This window comes from Notothenia coriiceps, unplaced genomic scaffold, assembly GCF_000735185.1.
Source record: "Notothenia coriiceps isolate Sejong01 unplaced genomic scaffold, NC01 NC01_scaffold00015014, whole genome shotgun sequence".
Classification (NCBI taxonomy): Eukaryota; Metazoa; Chordata; class Actinopteri; order Perciformes; family Nototheniidae; genus Notothenia; species Notothenia coriiceps.
Window position 1 is genome coordinate 6668 of NW_011347715.1, and position 22330 is coordinate 28997.

General features: G+C 40.3%; 1 protein-coding gene across 1 annotated transcript; it reads right to left on the reverse strand.

The window, feature by feature from the left end:
• Positions 1-2904: 2904 nt before the first annotated feature.
• On the reverse strand, positions 2905-21620 carry LOC104948758 (sodium/potassium/calcium exchanger 1-like; the record flags this gene model as incomplete). The annotated part of the gene is made up of 3 exons (XM_010774986.1): positions 21529-21620; positions 3803-4051; positions 2905-3180 (listed from the first exon to the last, which is right to left on the reverse strand). Coding segments are annotated over exons 2-3 (456 nt in total), but the record flags the coding sequence as incomplete, so codon positions are not given.
• Positions 21621-22330: the final 710 nt, after the last annotated feature.

The following is a 22330-nucleotide window of genomic DNA, read 5'->3' on the forward strand; positions in this document are numbered from 1 at the left end:
GCCTGGAGTTTTCAACAAGATGAAGTGTTTTACAAAGAGGGGGTTCAGCTATAATTTCTTCTTCCTGTGCTGTCACTCCTGTCACAGACTGCATGACAATGTGGGGCTGGAGAACAGTGCGTGGTTACACTTCTGAAACAAGAGGCACAGAAACACTATAACTTCTGATAAGTCATTGTTAATCTGTTTTTCCGATTGTTGTGACAACACATAACAGCTGCTTTAATCACTGGTGATTCAGCATTTATCCACACCCTCCTGCATGTCTCATTAATGCCAGCAGAGGGATCTGATCTACATCATCTACCCCCCTTTTTTTTCAATAAATGGATGTTTTCAAAGTAAATGGAAAATCGTTTTTAATAATCGTGATATCAATTATTGACCAAAAAATAATCGCGATTATGATTTTTGCCATAACAGCCCTACCGGAGCACCTTAAGTGGTAACAGCGTATGCTTCATAAATGCTACATCGCAGGTCAATTTAATAGCATGTCAACTATGACTCCCTCTCCCCTTGTTTTTTTATTTGGTTGTTGTTGTGCTGCAGAAAATGTGTTCCTACTTAATAATAGGTGATATCTGCAGCCCTAAGTATGATATAAAGGAAGTCATATCATTCATTTTGTAACATAATCCTAGGGCAGGGGTCTGCAACCTTTTTGCCCCCTTTTCCACCAATTATTTTTGTCTGGTGCCGCAAAACATATTTGATAGCTTGATAGCTTATAAAGTATATTGTTACATCATAGACAAGAACTACAGTTTTTTTGCATTTATTATTTATTACATTATAGAAAACTGTTTGTTTACCTCTAATAACTGAGACTGCCAAGGCACACNTATTGTTACATCATAGACAAGAACTACAGTTTTTTTGCATTTATTATTTATTACATTATAGAAAACTGTTTGTTTACCTCTAATAATAAACAAATAGCTCTTATAAGGAGAATTAAAAAGAATACACAGGCCAACTTTAAAATAAATCAACACAGCACTTGGGATTCCTCTGCACATTTGAAGAAAAATTAATATAATTAAAATGGGCCTAGGGCTGCTCGATTATGGCAAAAATCATAATCTCGATTATTTGGGTCAATAATAGATATCACGATTATTAAAAACAATTATCCATTTGATTTGAAAACATCAATTTATTGGAGATTTTTTTTTTGAACAGTATGTTTTTAACAGTTGATTACCCTGAACTTTAAGTATAACTCAACTGAAAAACCAATAAAAAAAGATGTATTTGAAGAAAAAAAAAAGTAATAATACAAAAAATATCATTTTATTCCGATTACGTTGTTTTCGTAATCGTTGCAAGCCATAATTGTAATTGCGATTAAAATACGATTAATTGAGCAGCCCTAAATGGGCCCACTTTGAAATAAATAAAACATATAGCTGCACCCTAAAAAGAGTTAACTGATTGAATTATGACTGAAGATCGTCCTCTTCCGTGTTTTTCCTCCAATACGTAAAGGCTGCAGCACCTTTGAAAACTTCTCTCTACATGTCAAACATACCGGTAAGCCAGCATCGTTTGCTGTGAAAGCAGGTAACTCTAACCACGCAGAATGAAACCCTCTGTGTTCCTCCGATACTTTTATTTTCTTTGATTTATCCATAGTTCGCTCATCGAGCCGGGGGTCAGGTTATTCGCCTGCTGGTGCGGGACCGTAGCAGGATGTGACGCATATTTTAGTTGACCTAATTAAAACCATTTTGTTTTTTCATTTATGTGTCACAGTATCACCTCAAAATACAAGATACAAAACATTTTTCAACCATGCAACAAAATATAAATAGTCCTACAAATACTTTTATTTTATTTCCTTCTTATTTTTGTCTAAGCTCAAGGGAGCCAGAGCAGAGGGCTTAAAGGGCCGCATGGGGCTCGAGGGCCGCGGGTTGNTATTCGCCTGCAAGAAAAGGCGCTGGTGCGGGACCGTAGCAGGATGTGACGCATATTTTAGTTGACCTAATTAAAACCATTTTGTTTTTTATTTATGTGTCACAGTATCACCTCAAAATACAAGATACAAAACATTTTCAACCATGCAACAAAATATAAATAGTCCTACAAATATTTTTATTTTATTTCCTTCTTATTTTTGTCTAAGCTCAAGGGAGCTTAGACAGGGTTGCCGACCCCTGTCCTAGGGTAAGAGTTGTCACAAATAAAAAGTACTGTATACTGAACTTTATTGAAGTGCAATTGCACTCGTATGCCAGAAGAGGGAGCTGCTGCTTCAAATATAAACGTTTGCTGCCAGTGCAGAGCATTGTGGGGAGTTTTTCACAGCAGCGATGTGACAACAGTCAAACAGTGTCTGTGAGAAACTGCTGCAGAAGTATCTTAAAGGGTCTTTACACTGGAATTGAAAGTATTCTTACTTGAGTCTAGCGGTACCTGGTCAGTCGTGAAAATGCTTTGTTTCATTTAGTCATGATGTATTGGGTCCTGCCTTTACTCTGATACAATGGAGATGCATTACATGTTGTTTGTGGTCCTATAGTATTGATTCCAGAAACACTGTCCCTGTAAACTCTGGGGGTGTTAGACCACTCTCTGTGAAGAGGACTACTTCTTCAGGGGGAGGTAAAGCACTCCTATGAAAACGGTTCTTACCTTCTTGTTGGAAGAGCTTTGGTGAGTACAACCCGAGTCCAGGTTGTTATTGGGGGTGGACACATTGTTCCTGAGGGAGGGACACCGAAGCCCGTCCTCCCCCTCTCCTTCCTCCTCCTCTTCCTCCTCCCTGCCACTCTCCGCCGAATGTTCAAACTCGTCACTATCTTGGTCCATCTCCTCCTCGTCCTCATCCTCCTCCTCTTCCTCCTCGCCCTCCTCCCCCTCCCTCCCCTGTGACTCCCCTCCCTCTGTCCTCTCCTCCGCCTCCTCCTCCTCTTGGTGACTGCTGCTGTTGTTGTTCTCCTCCTCTTCCTCCTCCTCCTCCTCCTCTTCCTCCTCGCCCAGCGGCTGGCCTCGTAGTCTCCTCTGCTCCGCCCCCCACATCCATCGGGCTCCTTTCTCGCCTCCGTTCACTTCGTTTGGAGGCCCCTCCTCGTCTTCCTCGCCGTCCTCGTCCCCCCGGGGGCCGTTGCTGGCTCCCGACTCACTTGGCGCCCATGGTTGTTCCCTCTCGCCATCAACCTGCGACGCCTCAGCCTGTGAGGAGCCAAAGAAAACACAATGCCTCAGAGGAACGGTCTGATGGTAAATTCAATCTGTCGAAGGGGTTTTGCTATTGCCATAGGTCCAATTTTTTTAACCGGAAAATCGGTTCAAGTCCGTCATATTAAAGTCTCCGCAGACATGTCCTCTTTGGGCTACATTAAAGACCTGAAGGGTTCAGACCTGTGTATATTTTCTTCAGTTGCCGGCACAGAGCTGTGGATCTTTTTTACACAGTTTGTGTAATACCGGTTAGTAGGGTATAAAAAGGATAAGGTTACCAAGCAACCATAAGTTGGGAAGTTATTTCCTGTATAAAAAAAGAAGTTATTTCCTGTATAAAAATAAAAAGCAGGTACAAAACAATATTTTTAAAAAGACACCACACACTTTGCTGAAAAAAAAAATATAAAGAAGATTTGACTATGTGAACATTTGGAGAGCGAATCACTGGAACATAATTAGCATGCGCTGATTTCCCACGTTCCGCCAGCAGCTTCAATCATTAGTAAAAGTGTGGTTATGCCATCGCAATATATTCAAAACGTACATGCCTTGATGAATCTTTCTAAAGCCTTCCTATCAATGTTTTGTGTTGAATGTCCGCTGGCCTTACCCTCTGCTGCAGCTGCTCTTCCTCCTCTACTACCCGGTTCATGTGCTCATCCTCATCACCCTCCTCTGCTGCCTGTTGGGGTGCCCGGGTCGTGGAGGAGGCGTTACCTCGGACTGCCGGACCCCCCGGCCCCCGACCCCGCCTGCTGCTGCTGCCCCCCGACAGCAGATCCTGGTTCATTTCCAAAAGCCAGCTTGCTACCTCCTGGACCTTCGCTAGGCTGTCTGAGGAGGAGAAGGCCTTGGCATTCTGCAAAGAGAAACAAAAAGGACAAGAGTGGCCGATGGTTAAAATATGGTAATGTTTCATTTCCAAACTCAGCTTGTGTTTGTGAGGCAAACATGTAATGATCAAACAACTGCTTGGATGAAAGAATTATCCACTAAACAGTTAATTGCTTATTGTGGGACTATTGCATGTTCCCTCTAAATTAAAATAATTAACATTAACCATTTGCCCTTGGAGCCAAACCATTGCTGTTGAGAAGCAGACAAGGACAAAAAGGCTGTGATTTGGTTTGGCTTCAGATCACACAGCGCTGGATGCTGTGGCTCACATGCTGACAGGAAAGCCTTGAGAGCTTCTAGTCTTCCTACAAATACATAAAAAAAAGTCCAATCTGTCAAATCCAAAACTTACCAGGAAATACATGCTTTGGAAAAAATAAACATTGTTTATGTTGTAAATCCTGTGTTGCTGCTGTGCATTCACTAGATTAAGATGGCAACCCTTCTGAATAAACACACAAGTCACACAGCCTGCTTCTGTAATGTCCCAAAGCATATGTGCAATTGAGGGAGAGGCTCCAGAGCTTTATCTACAATGAGACAGCTTCTCTCTGAGAAAGCAGACAGGAATCCAACTACAGCTCTAATCTGTCACCATGAAAGCATCAACTCTCTTGAAGCTTCTTTCAGTCCAAATGTCCCTGCACCTACATGCAACATGACAAGCACTATTGGTGCAAAAACCTTTCTCTCCACATACCAATTTAGATGGGTATTGTGTAGTCTCATGAGGCTATACAAATCCAGTTCATCCATCAAACTTTTCTTCAGGCTTTCATACAAATAAAATTGATACAATGGTATATTTAAAAGTGACTTAAAGTGACAGTATGGGGATTCTCCACATCTTGACAATACCAAAGCAATGCAATGAGATCAGTGTCAGATTGTTCTGCTTGCAAAATGATGGAAAAAATGCTTTTATTAATTGGCTGATTTCTCTATTAAAACTGTAGTAGTTGTCTATTAGAACAACCGTTTCAAAGAGCAAAAGAGTAACACTTGTTTGATGCTAAAAAAGTTTAAAAAACTGCTATGTTTTGATTCTTCTCGAATTTTTTTCCATTATCTCTTTTTATTTACGCTTTACCAACAACTATGTGTGTCTGGATTTATTATCTATGGAATCTAAAACCAGACTAGAGCTCAAGCAAACAACGTAAAGAACTCAAAAGCAAATCCTCATAAAACACAATGTTATTCCACTGACTCAACATTCAAGTGGCAAGAAAGACTTATGTAAATAAAGGAAAGTGGGATGTGTGAATCATGGATTTGTCAATTCAAAGTGGTGGTGGGCTGCGAAAGTAACATGGAAAGCAGTTCCATCCTGAAGGCTGTTTAGTATCAATGATCAACAATTCATAAAGCTGTAAGACAAGGGGCGAGAGTGGAGCCTCTTAATAAAAGGGGGACAAACTGTGAATGTATTTGCAGAGGCCAAGATACAAATTCTACAAATCTTAAAACAATTTACCAAAACTGAGCATGACAAGGCAGCTCCAACATATTTACAGTTAAACACTTGCTTTCTATCCGTCACATATTTACATTGTGCTTTAAGCCCATATGAAAGTCATGCTGTCACATATTTCTCTAAGTAGTCCACAATATATACAAAAGGGGTCTTCCTAACAATTGTCATATTGTGAATACACAAAGGAAGGACATTTAGAGTGATCTTTTTTTGTCTAATCCTTAATTAGTAACAATTCTTTCTGGGATTTTAATTTTGTATTATCTCGATGTATACCCAAATTACACTTGGTGGTTCACTATGAGGTCAGAGTTTCAAAGCTGGTCACACACATTCCCATGAAGGGGTTTCTTTTTGTCTGTTGAATTGTACATAATCTTAGCTAATGTAGCTTTAAATGGTGCCAATGGGCCTTTTCAAAGCCCACATGAGGTGTTTAGCTAATCATTACTGTGAGAAATTAAGAATCAGCTATGCAGACGGCGGTTCTCAATGCACTACAGACATGATGAGAATTTTTTTCCGGTGGCTCACATACTTTATCTGTCTCAGCGGAAACCAATTGCTTTGACCTTGAGGAGAAGCCACTGGTCCCTTTGTAAGGCTTCTCCCCTCTCTGCTGCACGGTGCTGTGGTGGGAAGCATTAGACCTATCTCAGATTGCACTGAGCCCCCCCGGGACTCCCAGTTCACTGCTGTGAGCTCAGAGGAGGAAGGCTATGAATAGCTAAAGTCGCCCCGGCCTTTTATCGGAACGGCCCAGGTTTCCGTAATTAGTTCCCTAAACACAGCAGAAAAAGTGTTGGTTGTTATTGTTGTTCAAACAATTGTGAGCAGTGTAAACGGAGTGAGAGGTTGAAGCACAATAAAGATGTGTTGTTTGATTAGATTAAACAGGATAAATGTAACGGTCTTTGTCTCATGACTGTAGGTTAGGGCTGAACGATTAATCGATTTTAAATCGAAATCGCGATTTGAAATGATGCGATTATCAAATTGCAAAGCCTGCAAAAAAAATTAAACTTTTTTTTTTTTACAATTTTTGTTTTGTTTTGTTCTTCTTGTGTGTCAGATACGACCTTCATAGCCGGAGATATGGCCGCATTTTACAGTAAACTTCCGTTGGGTCGCTTAAAAACAAATATCGCAAATCGATTTCACAATCGCAATATTTGTCAGAAAATCGCTATTAGATTTTTTCCCAAAATCGTGCAGCCCTACTGTAGCTAAATGTACGTTTTAATTCAGTTGTTTGCCCAGAGATGTGTGTTCTTGTTCAATTATAGCCGAAAAGCACAAATGTTAGCGCATATTTTTAAATCAAATTGTTGTCATTCACCCATGAATTGAATCCTTTCTTGAACCAAATGTACCTTTAAATTGCAAACCGACAATCCTCTCAGAATAGCAGCGTGTACAATTATATATAAAACGGTTCTTCTGTGGAAGCTTATAAGAGGTTGAATTGGGTTATCTGTGCGGCTAACATATAGAGAGATTCTAGGAACACTTGTAGTGAACTTGGCACATGGTGTTAAGCATTACAGGGCCAAGAATAGAGACTGATGAATGAAAGTTGTTCTGCAAGAGCGATGAAGTGGACGGAAATAGCTTCGGGATGCCGGGTAGGGCAGGTGTGAATTTGTGTCCCTGGAAGCAAACAGGTGACACAAAGTCTGAGAGCAAACGCTGGAAATGAGATCAGAGATTTGCATGGGACAAAACTGCTATAATTTATAAGTGTTCTTATACTGCAACCAAGCTATAATGTTCTTACCGCTTGGTTGTCTATGTAAGGTTTTTCAGAGTTCAAGTTAATGTCTCTAAATGTCTTTTTTTGTCAGTCTAAAACACATTCTAATAAGTTCATTTAGTTTAGTTTTCCATTTTATCTTTAGACTAAAGAGGCAAAAGGGTTCTGAGAACACACTGTATGCTACATGCTTATCAATTAAAAAGATGCAGATAAGATTAGCAGCTACCTGGTAAACACAGAGGAGCCTTTTGCATCTGAAAAGCCAGATCATTTCCTGCAGAACTCCAGATAAATATTTGTGTTTCTCCGTGCCCATGGGTAAATAGGTAACTGTATGCCAAAAACAACAACAGCATAACAGTTTATAAGATGTGATGCTGATATGTCAGTCTAATCCAAGTGGCAAGAAGAAAAGGGAATAAAACTTTAACCAACAATACCAACAAAGTTTAACATTATTTCAAAGTGTTTTGCATATTCTGTATATAATGTAAGCTTCTACAGTTGGCCTGTTCCCCTCTCACTAAATATCTTGTCGCCTAACAGCTTGGACAGATTCTTTTCAAGCATGTATTTATAAACGCTTAGTAGCCGAAAGATTTTCCATTTCCTTAGAATAATCATGTCATGATACTGTGTGCCCAGCAGTCTGGTGGTATGACGTACAGACAGACAGTCCCTGGTAAAGCTGCTGATGTGGACAAGAGGGTGGGAGTTTTTTCTCAGGGCGATGCCAAGTTGGCACTTCACAGATAAAGCCACAGCTGTGGCACACACAGACTTTAGTTTGGCCTTGTGAACAGAGTCAACATGGAGCACTTCAACCAGAGTGTGCTTCTCTCTGGTGGATTTGGAAAGACAGCACAGCTCCGATACCATCACAGAAGCTCATCTGACTGCCCCCCAACACAACTGAAAAGCAAATATGTTTCTTACTGCTATGGAACAAAACATTAACGGCAAGTCAGTAAAACTTACATTTTCTCAATCACTGGGGATTCAAATAAAACTCAAATACAGTCTGAAATGTCATCTAGCAGCTGTTGTGCATCGAGTAGGAAGCAACACTTTTAAATGCTTTATAAATGTGTTGTTTCAAAATTATTATTTGTTGGTGTCCTAAGCCAATATTCAGTATCTGTTCAATTAGTGCATCTTACTACTTATGCATCATTCATGAAGCTTGCTCTATTTATTTTGCAACTGCAACCCATTCCATTCTTAATACAATATATGTCATATCAATTTGTGATTGAAGTTGTTTTCCAATGCAAAATATCTTGTTAAGTACATACCTCAAACATGATTCATATTAAACAAACATTTAAGAAATTGTTGTCAGATGTTTATAAAAAACAAATATATCAGTCAATGTTTGCTATCAAAGTCTTAAGATGATAACAGTTCCGGCTTAACACATCTATGGTCTCGTTCATATCCTTTAGAGCTGGCATAACTTATGTTATCAAGTCCTATTAATCTTGTGATTTCCTCGCCTTAATTTAGCCGCCAGTAAAGTTGGTTGAGACGAAACTTAATGAAGACGCTTGGGTATAATGACGTTTAAAAAGCCATGTCTTATTGAACTGTTTCAAAAATATAAAAGCAGAACAAAACTAGTAGCAAAACTACTGACATATTGCTTTTTCCAAATTCATGAATAATATGCTTATGATGGGATTCTATGTTTATTGATGGATTGTGAAAACCGATATCCTAAGGGCTAATGTGAGACAATGATTTCTAGCTTTGAAAAAGATGAATCTTGAGTCAGTAAGAAACCATGTGGTTTCAAGGCTACTGGATGAAGCGAGCACATAAACTGTGTTGAGAATACGGAAGGAAAATAAGAGGACTGAGCTGAACATCCTCAAATAGCAGCGATAAATCACACCAACATGACCTTAATACAACAGTGGAGAGTGGAGAATATATTTGCTGTTCACAAAGCACATAGTAAGAGATATAGATCGAACAGCGGAAGTACAAAGACTCCATTAGACTCCATAGTGTGGCAGTAGCTCAGTCAGTGGGGGCTTGGACTGTGAGCCGTAGGGTCGCCGGATCAAGTCCCCGAACAGACCTAAATATGGAGTGTGGACTGCTAATTTGAGAGATCCCAGTTCACCTCCTGGGCCCTGCCGTGGTGCCCTTGAGCAAGGCACCGGACAACCCCCTCCCAACCCCAATCCCAATGCCAATGCTCCCCGGGCGCTTTGCTATAGCTGCCCACTGCTCCTGGTACTAGGATGGGTTAAATGCAGAGAACACATTTCACTGTGTGTGCGCTGTGTGCTCTGCATGTGTGACCATTAAAGAGGGTTTCATTCAATTCTATTAATGTCCACTGTTAATATTTGAACATCTAAGTGAAGACTGAGCAAACCAATATTGGCGATTCAAAGCTGCTAGATACATACTGCTGTCCGAACAGATTCCTGAATAACTGCAACCTAAACCAATAATACCTCATTCACACCAACGGTGTTTCAGGGCCGGTTTGGAGCTGGAGCTTGAAAAGCACCGGGTTTTCCTCTTCACACCGCAGCGGAGTAGCCTCTTAGCTCAAAAAATTGTCCGGCCAGAGCAAAAGCACCACATACGTCACGCTTACGTCGAGGCGGGGGCGGGGGCAGGGGCAGGATCAACTCCTGAACAACAACAAAAAGCCGGCGTTTTATCCAGTTTGTACACAACGATGGAGAAACTTAACAAGCAGCAGTGGTCCACTGAAGAGACCAGCTACCTACTGGGAATCTGGTCTTCCTAAGAGGTACAGAGGAAGCTGGAGCACAATCGGCCATTGTTGTTGTTGTCGGTGTCAGCTGTGAGGGGTTTCCACGCGGTTTGGCTTTATGAAGCAGGCACGCAAACGGTTACGTCATGACGCAAACGATGACGCAATGACGCAGCACCAGTCGGACTCTGAGCAGTGTGAAAAGAGCCGGAGCTAAACCGAAGAACCGGTTCTGAACCTGAAAAGCTCTAGCACGGAGCTTGAACCGGAGTTGCGTTGGTGTGAATGAGGTATAAGAGAAGATTAAACCTTTAACTTTTTCAAATGGCAAAAATCTTTGAGCCAACAAATGTAATATTTGAAACAGTTTCAGTATTCATAAAAACTGTATATCCTATAAATACACTGCATTTGTTGAAACCTTTTTGTCTCCAATTCAATGCAGGAGCTTTTAATCGATGTTTCTATTTAGAGCTGGTGCCCTGTGATGTCTCAGAGGAAGAAAGTGAAACCCTGAGTTGCTCGACAGAGGGACAATGTTTCTCCACATTCATTTCACAGTTTTAAGTTCTTCGCACTGTGACAATGCTTTCTCAGGAAAACAACAACTTCTGCTCAACATAACAATGGGATTAAGGTTTTGTGTATAAGCAAAAAAACCTTGTTCAAAAAGTGGCACTTATTATCTCTTTATTTGAATTGTTGCCATGCAACATTTTCCTTTGTGGATTTCCATCATTACACATGAACATACATTTTCTCAGAAACGTAGAGAATCAATCTCGTCTACTGCGAGTCCCTACCAGAAGGTCTCTGTAAGGGACTTCAAATCGTAGTCGGTGCCAGCAAACTATTAAATCAGTCTTGTGCATAACAAACAGAACTGAAGGAACCCTAGAAGCTAAAGCCATGAGACAAGTGTGTGTGTTGGAGCAAAGCCCCACTCACACACTGGCACTTGCACACAAGCACTCAGACATACACAATCTTGTTAGGCTTTTATTTGTTCCATTAGAAAAAGCTTTTTCCCTCAATTGATGATGGGCAGCAATTACTGTAAACCACAGGCCGTCTGAAGGCATCCATTTGAATAAGTCTGCTGAAAGCAAGTCCACTGTTGTCAAGGCAGCAAGACAGCGATTAAATCACCTAGTGCCATTAGAGAATCAATTACTGCGCTGCACTGCCTGGTAGCACACTTCTTAAACCTGGGAAATAGTTTTGGACAGCCAAAGCAGATGAACAAGGCTGTACTTCACAAGCGGTGCTTTCTGCAATATGAGATCCGGCCACATATGTGTCCTGCAATGCAAACGGCTGATAACACACAAAAGCTGATGGATCAGGAGGGTGCGGAGACAGAGGGCACGGACGCAGCGTTACCTTTGGTTGAGGTGCGCAGCCGGTGGCCAGTCGGTGCAGCTGTTCTGAAGTATGGCTGGAGAACAGATCGGAGCAGCACGTTGTGCGGCCCAGTCTCTTCATCAAAGAGGAGATGAAGCTGCAGCCACAGCCACACATCGACTTGCTCATTAGTAGACTCGCTGTTCTGGGGTTAGAAGACGTGTGGAAAAGAGATGAGCTGCGAGCCACATCCACTTCCTGTTCCTCTGAATCCCTTAATTGTCCTCACAGCTGATGCCTTTTCTGTAATTATTCCACATGCCGCTGATCCACAGGTACTCCGTCACTGAGATCAGGTTTGTTTCAGCAACATAATACAGACGCCGGCGCTCACCTTAATCCACATTAAGGACACGTGTGTTGGGAAGTACAGTTTCCCGGTCCATTTCCCTGGTGATTGCTTCACACCTACTCCACTCCCGCCGCTCTACTTCTATCTCTAAACAACACACGCCTCCTGCTGTAGCTTCCTCTTATTTTTTTCTCAAACTCCCTCTCATCCATATAACAGCTTCTTGTGATATTGCAAATAATACTCAGGATGCAACGCCTGTCACTACTCCCGTCTGCCTCCCACAGTTTCCATGCGTGTCTCTCCCCTCCCTCCACTGCCTGCGGCTTCTGTGAAATGAGGATGCTATCGCCGTCAACGCTGCAGCCACCACTGTACAGCCTCCCCCCCCCACCACCCCGTAAACCACTCAGACTCAGCTCCTCCAAGTTGCTGATAAAAGTGCTTCTCTCGAATGACATCTGAGCTCCCGTTTGTTCCAATAATTGAGGAAGCAGTGGACAGAATATTGTAAGAAATCCAAGCCAGTCTGCGTGCACCAGAAGGACTCATGAGCAGGATACAGTGGGGGAGGGGTCCGGGGTAATCATTTAGGAGACAATAACAGGGCAGAAAGGACTATTATGGTAATAATCCGTCACCGCGGTCAAGATCCCGCTGAAGTCAAATAAAATGGCCACTTGAAAAGCTTCGTCTCTCAGTGGAAAATTAGCAACTCTTTAAATATGTACTTATTTATCTCATTCCCAGTAATTAACAGTCATTACGCTTTTACGAATGCACACTATTTTAGGATTTATGCAGCTGGCATGTCTGTGATTAGAGCAAGAGCAAACATCTGCAGTAAAAAAGTTCTTCCTTTTTTAACTCCCTCGTGTGTCAACATCTGTCCCAGCTTTAGTGAGACTTCATATTCACTGCTCACCTCAGCGCAGACGCTCAAACCTGACGATGAAGTGGCGCTCGGGGACGACATTAACATTGTTCAGCACAGAAGCTCATAGTTACCAGAGCTGATGAGGCTGTGGGGCCTTGGGAGGGAGGGAGAGAAGGAGGAAGGGATGGAGGGGCGATGATAACGGCAAAGCAAAGATAGGTTTTCCAAAAAAACTGAGAATGGGTCCTCTGTTAAAGGAACGGCAGCAGCTGGCTATTAATAGCACACACATAACAGTAAATGTTCAAAATCACTGCCTGTTATCACCACCAATACAGGGACACAGAGATATGCAATGCAGCAGCAGCAAAATACACTAAAAACACAAACCTATTGTTTTCCACAAATGGCTACAAGAATCAAAAGTCCCATAATTAAAACATGAAATAATAAATATAATTATGGATTACACGGTCAAAATGTATTGGTCAAATGTTTGCTAACAAAAGTAATCCAACTTTTTTCGTATGAGAACGCAAACTGTTTGAATACATGTCTTACATTTGGGAAAATTACGGAAGAATATCACAGGAAATTACAATGACGACATATTTCACTATTTTCTGACATGTACTGTAATGGCCAAAATAGTCAATCTAATAATCAAAATGTAAATAAAAAAAAACCTGTAACACCTGTGCTATGGTCTTATTTGCTTGAAACAATGAAACAGCTTTACAAGCATTACTTTTAACTAGATAGCAAACCATCGAGTGATTTCATTTCAATTTAAAGTATGGAAATGTGTGTTTTTATTTGACAGCCTCAGTGATCGCATCTAGTTCTTTGTTTGTTATTTTGTCCTTATTCTTCTCATCTGTGTGCAATGATGAAGTGGAATCAAATGCCCTGGATATTAATTTAATTTCGCTTCTCACCTCAGTTTATCCTGCTAATGGCAAAACTGGGTCTTGAAACGTCAACTAATATCCTAATGTCGAGTTTATGAGCAAATACGCCACCTCTAACATTGGCGTCACGTCTGAATGCACCTTTAAGTGGTCAATTAAAGTTTGTTTCCACAAAGGGTATATAAGTGTCTTTGCCCCTGGGCTGTCCACCGTGTTTAGTATGCTAGATGCTGTCTGGCTGGCTTAAATGACACAGAGAGAACTACTCTAAAATCGACTGCCATTAGTCTCTTTTCAGTTGAATATTGCAAAAATGACAAGTGCTGCTATTGCCACATCCGTTTATTTGGGTGGAGTGCTTCAGGCTTTGATGTGCAGCTGTGACAGAGTGCCAATTTGCCCACAACATAAAAGGTGGTGAAAAGGGTAATAATGAAGCACTTAAAGCTGTTCTCCGTGCTCACTCAGTGGCACATCTTTGTGCTGCCGGTGGGAGGGGTGAGGTGCTAAAGGTGACAGCTCTCTGTGATTCATTGAAACAGAAATATCCTCAAACACCAGGTTGTCGTCTCCAGGGAACAAACAGAACAGCAGGAGGGGAATTCAACACAGAGATCTCTATCTACAGCCGTGTATAAAGAAAAGTATTACACTGTCAAACTAAAACAAGGACAAACACAATCTTAAATCATAAACAGCGAACAACAAGGCAATACAGTGACAAAACGCTTTATCCTAAAGGGGACCTATCATGCAAAATGCACTTTTGTATGAATATATGTCCCCGGTGTGCCAGGGAACTCACCAAGTGTCAGAAAACACAACCCTCTCTTTTTTCCTCCATACCCAACATCTCTAAAAACGGGGCTGCAACGGATCTGATACAGATTTGAAATATCTCTGACGTCAGAAACGAGGAGCTCCGCCTATATGGGCAACTCTCCACCTATCAGGAGGAGACAGCCACGGCCATTGCCGTTCGAAAGCGCTGTAGTACATATGCCAGGCCTGTAGATGGTGCTGTAGTCTGCCACAAAAGCAGTGAAGAAGACTTCTCACAGATTCAGCCCTTGCAAAAACAGGGCTAAAAAAGAGCAAATATAGCAAAATTAGGCATGGCTCAAATGCAGATCTGTTTGGTATTTTGAGAAAAAAAACTTCACAGACATGTTTTATATAGGTATGGCCCTACAATATATGTTTCAAATATAGCATGATAGGTCCACTTTAAATCAGAATGCTCCATAAGCAGAATGTAAGCGTGATCATGTTTACTGTTTTGTTCTGTTCTGTTCTCGGTCAGAACTGAAAGGCGGGCCAAAGGGTGCCCTGCTCATTATTTATGAATATTGCTTTTCACTGTGTCAGCTCACTGCTTCAGTATTGATCCATAAAGAGGAGACTCACTGCAGCAGAGCGGAGAGTTTCAGAGGAAGACATAATGACTCGCGGCTTACACACAGCACTTACAGCAAGTATCAAATCCCAGTGGAGGAGTAGCTAGACTGGCACAAAGCATGGTATGAATATTATTATTTAGCTTATGATTAAAGAAAGGTGTGTATAAACCCTGCACTCACCCTGCAGTGTGCCTACTCGACTAACATTCAGCACTGCATTAACTGAACAAGAGCTGTACAGATCAATACTGTTCTCTATAAAGATCTGTGTTTCTTATACTCAACGGAAAGAGTCAAGTGCATTATATAAAGTCAGTTAGAGGTTAATGAGATTGTCCTTATAATGTTCTTTATGACTGCAATAAAGAAAATCAAGCTGAATCTTTTCAAATGTTGAAAGGGCTAACCCCTAGATTCCACCGGGTCCGTCTGCGTTGCGTTACGGCTGCGTTACGGCTGACGGCTCAGAAGCGTCCCAGAAGCGTGTCGGCGCTGGGCTCCGCTCAAAATAGGATTCAAGTCTATTTTTCTATGCGACGCGAGGCACCGNCTCTGTGTGGCTCAAAAACTAAAATCTGTGTCACTGCTATACTCATCTTTCATGCTGATCCCCTAATGTTTAAGATAACACTCCTTTTCAAAACAATGATTCACACTTAATGTCTGATTACAGCCATCTACATGTTTGGTTTCTTAACCTGTTAAGACCCAAGCCTGTTTTTCAGGTCTCATTAAATTAATAATCTTTGTTCTCAAAGTAATGATAAACCTGTGAGTTGGATGTAGAAAAGTCAGAATCAATATAGATGTTTTTTATTTTAAAGAAAATTCAGATTGAACATAGTAAAGAAAATGTAAATGATAGTGTCCGTCCAAAAATTCTTTTTTACTTATAGTGAAAACCACCCTTGGATGATGGGTTAGTAGACTAAAAGCTTTAGGAATCCAAAGTACAACATATAATAAGTACCCTGTATCAAGATTGATACAAAGCAAGTGACATTTTACCTTTTTAGACAGGTTTAGAAAAAAAACTCCACCTCTGGGGTCATTTGGGTGGAAATGGGCGTTTTTGCCGTTTCTCTGGAACCCATTGGTCGATTTTGATGATTGACATCTCTTTCGACTGTTAGAGCCAATAGAATCAAAGGGGAATTTCCAAATACATACCAACGTTACCATTGAGAAGTGGGGGCTATGCGCACGCAGTTTGCCTAAAGCGAAAGCTATCTTACGCTCTGAAATCTGAAAACTAGTTTTATTGCTGATGGATCAGAAATCATTTCAAAGTGACACAGACACATTAGATTAACCTATGGATTAACCTTCAGCAGCGTTTTTATCGTTTTAATGCCATTGAAGACAACTTTTGATCAGACATAAACAAAGGTAAGACATATTGCCGTGTTTGCTACCTAATGCCACATGTTGTGATGTCTGTTTTTGTTTATAATGTCGCGAGTTCTGATCATGGAGTGATGATACAGATACCTATCGATTCTATGTAATCTCACAATGCTAATCGATATGTTGGATTTCCATTTACGATAAGGGTTTTATGAGTGAGTTCTGTGCTAACGGCGTTAGCATTTTTTCTCTCAGGGCTAATTCAGAGGCTCAGCGTTAGTCTTGTGTTTTTTTTTTGCTAAAAATGGTTCATATCATCAGTTAGCTGAGTTTCTTCCCGTTACATGGATGTGAAACATTCATAGTTTATTAAATATTAAGAAGCCCTCAGGCGCTGTTTCCTGCAGATGATGCGTTTTTCAACAGGTTAAACACACATTTCAAATTGAAAAAGACCAATGACAAGAAAGAATATTTTCGTTTGCATTTAGCGTTTCTTCCCCAACTGTTGAAAAGAAAAGTGTATCAAGTGACTGGTAACCATTAAAACTGTCTCTCAGTGCGTCAAAGGTCTATATGAACACTACAGACAGTCAATAATTGTAGGGAAATTCGATATGATGGAGTCTGAAGTGAGAAAAGAAGATGGTATTAAAATATTTATGTATATGTATTTATGTTTCACTGTGGAGCTAAGCAGGGCTAAAGGCACTACGTTTTCAATAAGACAGAGAGCAAAGACCAACGCAGTAACCTTACACTTTTTTAATATCCTCCTCTAAATCTAGTCTCAACTATTTTCTGCTGTTGTGTTTTTAAATGGAACAGAAAGGTAGGTTTCATATGACATTGTGTAAGAGCTAGTGATCAACTGAAATCTATTCAAACTAAACTTTTGTGTCTAAAGAGAATATACTTATCCTTACTGGTAACCAACCAAAGGAAGAAACTAGTGAATTGTAATCATAACAATATCTTAAATCTTTTTTAAATAACCTATGTAGTTGAAGTTGCCAATCTCTAAATACTAAACAAAACTTGCGCATTAGGGTAACATAACCGGATACTTTCTTATTGTAACATGCAACTATGTAAAGTATTCCTTTGAAAGCCAATTGTTTTCTTATTTTTTGGAAACATATATATGGTTTACCTGCCTCTATATGCTTGATTTAACATTTTAAAATCATGATCCTTCGCTGTATAAAGCCAATGTTGCTGCCGATGCTTAAGACTAATGCCGGTACTTAAGACTAATGAAGCCACTAATGAGACGTTACGGTAGACCGCTGTAACCACTGTGTAAGCTTAGAGTCTGAAACACTAGAAACTAAAACAACCACAAACTTCACAAAGGTAAATTATTCACCCAACACAACACTGACCAGATCTGTAGTGATGAGAAACACACTTTGAAAGCAAATTTGTAGACAAATTATTCCAGTGGCTAATCAAGTGGCAAATGGCGCCATTAATCTCTTCAAACCAATTAGTGGTTGATACATTTAAGTGGGCTTGTATATTACGTCCTCAATTATCATTAAGCTCCCAAATTGTGACACACTGAAAGGAAAAAGGGAAATTAGATAGTTTCTCAAACCCTCACGGCTCATCTCAAAGTTAGCATCCTTTCATCTAAAAGGCCAACTGTCTGTGTTTCTGTTAAAAGGGTTCAATATCAAAACACTGACACAAACTGTGTGTCATTAAGACAACACAAGAAAAACTCAATATGAACTCAGTATATTACGGAGTTTGCAGACAGACCATTTCCTCTGGTGCACTCTGCTGGAGAAAAGGCAGATTGTGGATTATTTCTCGGAGACTATAGACTATAAATGTTTCCCTATCATCTTTTCTTATCTTTGGTTGAATCTAGGAAGCGGTGACATTGTATACATACATCTTAACACAATTGAATGATAACCTATACATTGAATAGTGTCAGAAAAATACACAGACAAATGAATTTGTCCTTGGTCAGAATTCATCTCTGGGCAACATGCCAAAGCAAAACGAGGTCCAGTCACAAAAGCCACAACTTCCTGTCTCCCAAACACTAGAACAAAGTAGGATTTCCTGTTTCCTACAGATCCTGAAAGCATGAATGAGAAAGTGTTAACCTCACCCCTCAAAGATGACACAGCATTTTACAACACAACACAGATCGGACTCAAAGCCGTGACAAAAAAAAATACAAATACAAATTATTATAGACCCAATGCCCGATCAACCACTAGAAAACATCCCGGAAAAAAGTGTTACTGGAGGATGTTAATCACTTAATACTCATCTTCTGTATCCGTCAACACATCATAAAGTGGACTTCCTTAAAATGATATTCACTTTAACTTGCAGTATGAGCCAGATAACAATACATGGCCGGTAACTACTTCCACGAGGTCCTGCCTCCTAATCAAACACTGACCCAGTCTCACATTGGGAATACTTGTTCTTCTTTAGTGTATATAATTTGATGTTTTTTAAGAAGATATACATGGCACCTCATTCACTTTTCATCTACTTACAGACAGATGTGCATTGATAGACTTAAAGTTAGTCACTGGAAAAATGTGTCTGAATTGAATTACTGTACTTAAAAAGCAGAACTTTCCACACTTCTGAAATGTACATCGGCAGCGTTTTTTTAACTGCTATCCTCCCATTATCAATTGTGAGTACGCTGTTCTCTGCAGGCAAAAGGCTGTTCTGAATTATTTACAGAGAAGGAGTGGGTGAGAGGTGTGGGTCTGATTAGGGAGTGACACAGAGGAGGGCTAAATCTCAGCCATTCAAACAGACTGCTTAGGAAGCAGTTTCAAATTCAAATTTTAGAAAAGACCTTTTCATGAAAGCAGTGCAATTCTTCCTTCAGGGAAACTACAGCCAGCTGCCTATCTGCTGAAATTCACTATCCTTCTATTCCTTCATGTTCACTAAGACGAAATAACTATTCCAGGAAATGTAACAAGCAGAAGCACGCACACTTCAATGATCACATATCAAAGTATTTTGGTTTCAAGATCCTTTTTCTCAAGAACTGTGTGTCATTTCTTCCATATAATTACTGGACACATTAATCATTTTCCTGAGCACAAGGAGATGGCATTGGGATAACAAAGGGAAACTGAACTTGGTCTTAGATGACAATTTTTTCCCAAGCCATCATCCTGCATTATTCAGAACCCCATATCAGATGTCCTTCATCCGGTCCCAGAGACCAGGGTAACAGTTTTATGGGAAAGACGATGTTAACATTTTGATATTTGAGTGCCAGTACGCACTTTAAAAATGCAGCAGAGACCAAGCAAGGCGCTGCTCTGTGCTATCAGTTTACCTTTCATTCACTCACGCGTGCCGGGATGAATAATTCACGACTTGCACCACACTCATGGCTTTAAAAAGGAAGAACCCCCCTTACAGCAATGAGCACTGAATACACCAGCAACACATTAACTGTATGCTTTTTCTCCCCACTGTAATTGTGCTTTAAAAAAACACATGTTAGATGTTCTATAGAAAAGATACACATTTGATAGTAGAACGGTTTGCTGATACAAAAGGCTCTGACATTTTCAATGAATTAACATAACATTAAAGAACAAAAGGCAGTTTATTATGCTTCATTTGATATTCACATGCCTTTTCAGCTTCCACACACACTTCCAAAAAGTGCGAACACGCACTTAGGTTGCCTCCGAGTGAATTCACCTCCTGTTTGTTCACAACAACTCTAACAACTTCCACAGTGTCTCGTGCGCGAGTGTGAAAGGTCTGCTTCCTGTCTGAGCGCTGACAATGAAACACAGGGCGGGGCCTCACACACATCCTCTACAGCCATCATTCACTTGTCCTCCTTGATCTCAGAGGCACCTTTTTTCCCTGTTTCATCAGATAACTAATGGCTTACACATCTTCAAAAGAGTAGCGATTATAGGCGTTATACTTCCCTTCCCCTGTGTGTTATGTAGGTTTTTGTGCATGTAAATGGTCTGCAAAGGCTAACATTAGGGCTGCTCGATTATGGCAAAAATCATAATCTCGATTATTTGGGTCAATAATTGTAATTGCGATTATTAAATGCGATTATTCATTGACTTTGAAAACATCCTTTTATTGGAGAGAAAAAAATGTGAACAGTATGTTTTTAACAGTTGATTACTCTGAACTTTAAGTATAATTCAACTGAAAAAAAAAAAAAAAAAAAGGAAACTAATAATAATAATAAAAAAATAATCGTTTTATTTCGATTTAGTTGTTTTTGTAATCGTTGCAAGCCATAATTGTAATAGCGATTAAAATACGATTAATTGAACAGCTCTAGCTAACATCCGTGAGTTTCTCTCCCTTTTATTCACCAAAAGAGATGAAAAAGACTAAGAGCATTTGTAAGATACTTACACTAATGTAAAACTCATTATGTGCCCCCATTGTTAATCTAGTGCCGTCATACTCTTAACTTTACTTCATTTCTGGTGCTGACTGTTCTTTGGTTTTCTTATCAAACCGTTTGTTATGATTTTGATCCCTTTCTGTAAAGCACTTTCTTTGGTATCATTAAAGCAGTGCCTCCTTTAGGTTGAGCACTTATCTATGGAGGAAGCTGCGGTGGAGTGGGAATAAGAGGTTTTTGATAACAGACCCCTACATGGGAAATGTGTTGCTAGGAAACAGCTGGGTTCAAGCTTACATCCCATCAGCTGTTGACGACACCTAACAAAAAACACCGACATGATATAACTTTCTTCGTAACAGATTGCTAATGTGAAACTTTAATGTTGTCCATAAATTGGCAAAAAGCGACCTGTGGAAGTTTATTATCCTTGTTTGTTTTGTTCACCGTTTGTCTTCCATGATTTAATTTCTGAAAACAAAGTGTGTGTGAACAAAATGCGGACAAAGAGAGATACATAAGCCGGAGATCTGAAGAATACAAATATGATTGCAAGGAGCCTTACACATGGTTGTTTTAGCTATGAATAGCCACCTGCTTTATATTCTGACCCAAACACCCAAAGAAAGGTTCAGATACATTATGATACTACGAAAAACTATTTAAATGGATTCTTTGGCATCTACAAAAAACAAAATGTTTTTTCTGAGCCTTTCAGAACAACCACACATCGCACCATTCCTGTGTGTAAACCAATGCGATAAGCACTTCATGCAGCAGGAGTTACACACACAGAAACTTCCTGACCCCAGAGAGGGGTTCACACAGTTGCAGTGTTTACTTACAGTTCTCTCCGTCTGTCTTTGTTCAGGCCACAATTGGTCTTCTCCACTCCAGGTCCGACTCTAAGGGATGATTCTCTCTGCGGACAAAGAGGGGGAAAAAGAGCCGTCAGTACAGAAACCTCGGAGGTCATTGAGGAGTTAACAGGTCGTGTGGTTGCTGGAATGTGAGAGGGGAAAGCAGAAAGGCCACGAATAGTGAGATAAGGATGCTGGCAATTCATGGTTTCTTCTTTAAATCTCATAGAGAAGAGGTGAGTCCTTCAATCTGTTTGCTAAATGACAAAAACAGGACAATTGAATGACCTGGCAACCCTTACAACACCTGCATCAGTGTTACAGTGAGTCACCATGGCGGGTTCTTCCATCTTGTCTGATGGGAAGTGAACAGAGGGAAGCTGCTGAAAGCCAGTGAAGGCTTTAACAGCATCATCATGGAGATTCTTTGCTAATGGAAAACAAATCCAACCTAAATTTGAATTCTTCCAAATAATTTGCAAGAAATTGGCATATCCTGATCAAGTCATTTTGGCCCTGATTTCAATACAAACAAAAGTTGTAGACTATATGCTAATATAGATTTTAAACATGAAGATACAGGAGTGCTTCAATCACAGACAGCTCAGTGTTGATGTTAGGGCGTTTAATTGAATACAAACAAATTGTCAAATGATGGCACCAACATTGTAAGGGATACCAAAGAGTCATGGCCTCCTGGATAACACCACTGTCGGGGTAGCTTTGAAAGCAGAGAAGTTAAGAAAACATTATTATAAACAGAGATGTGATTCATCCATTCGTCTAA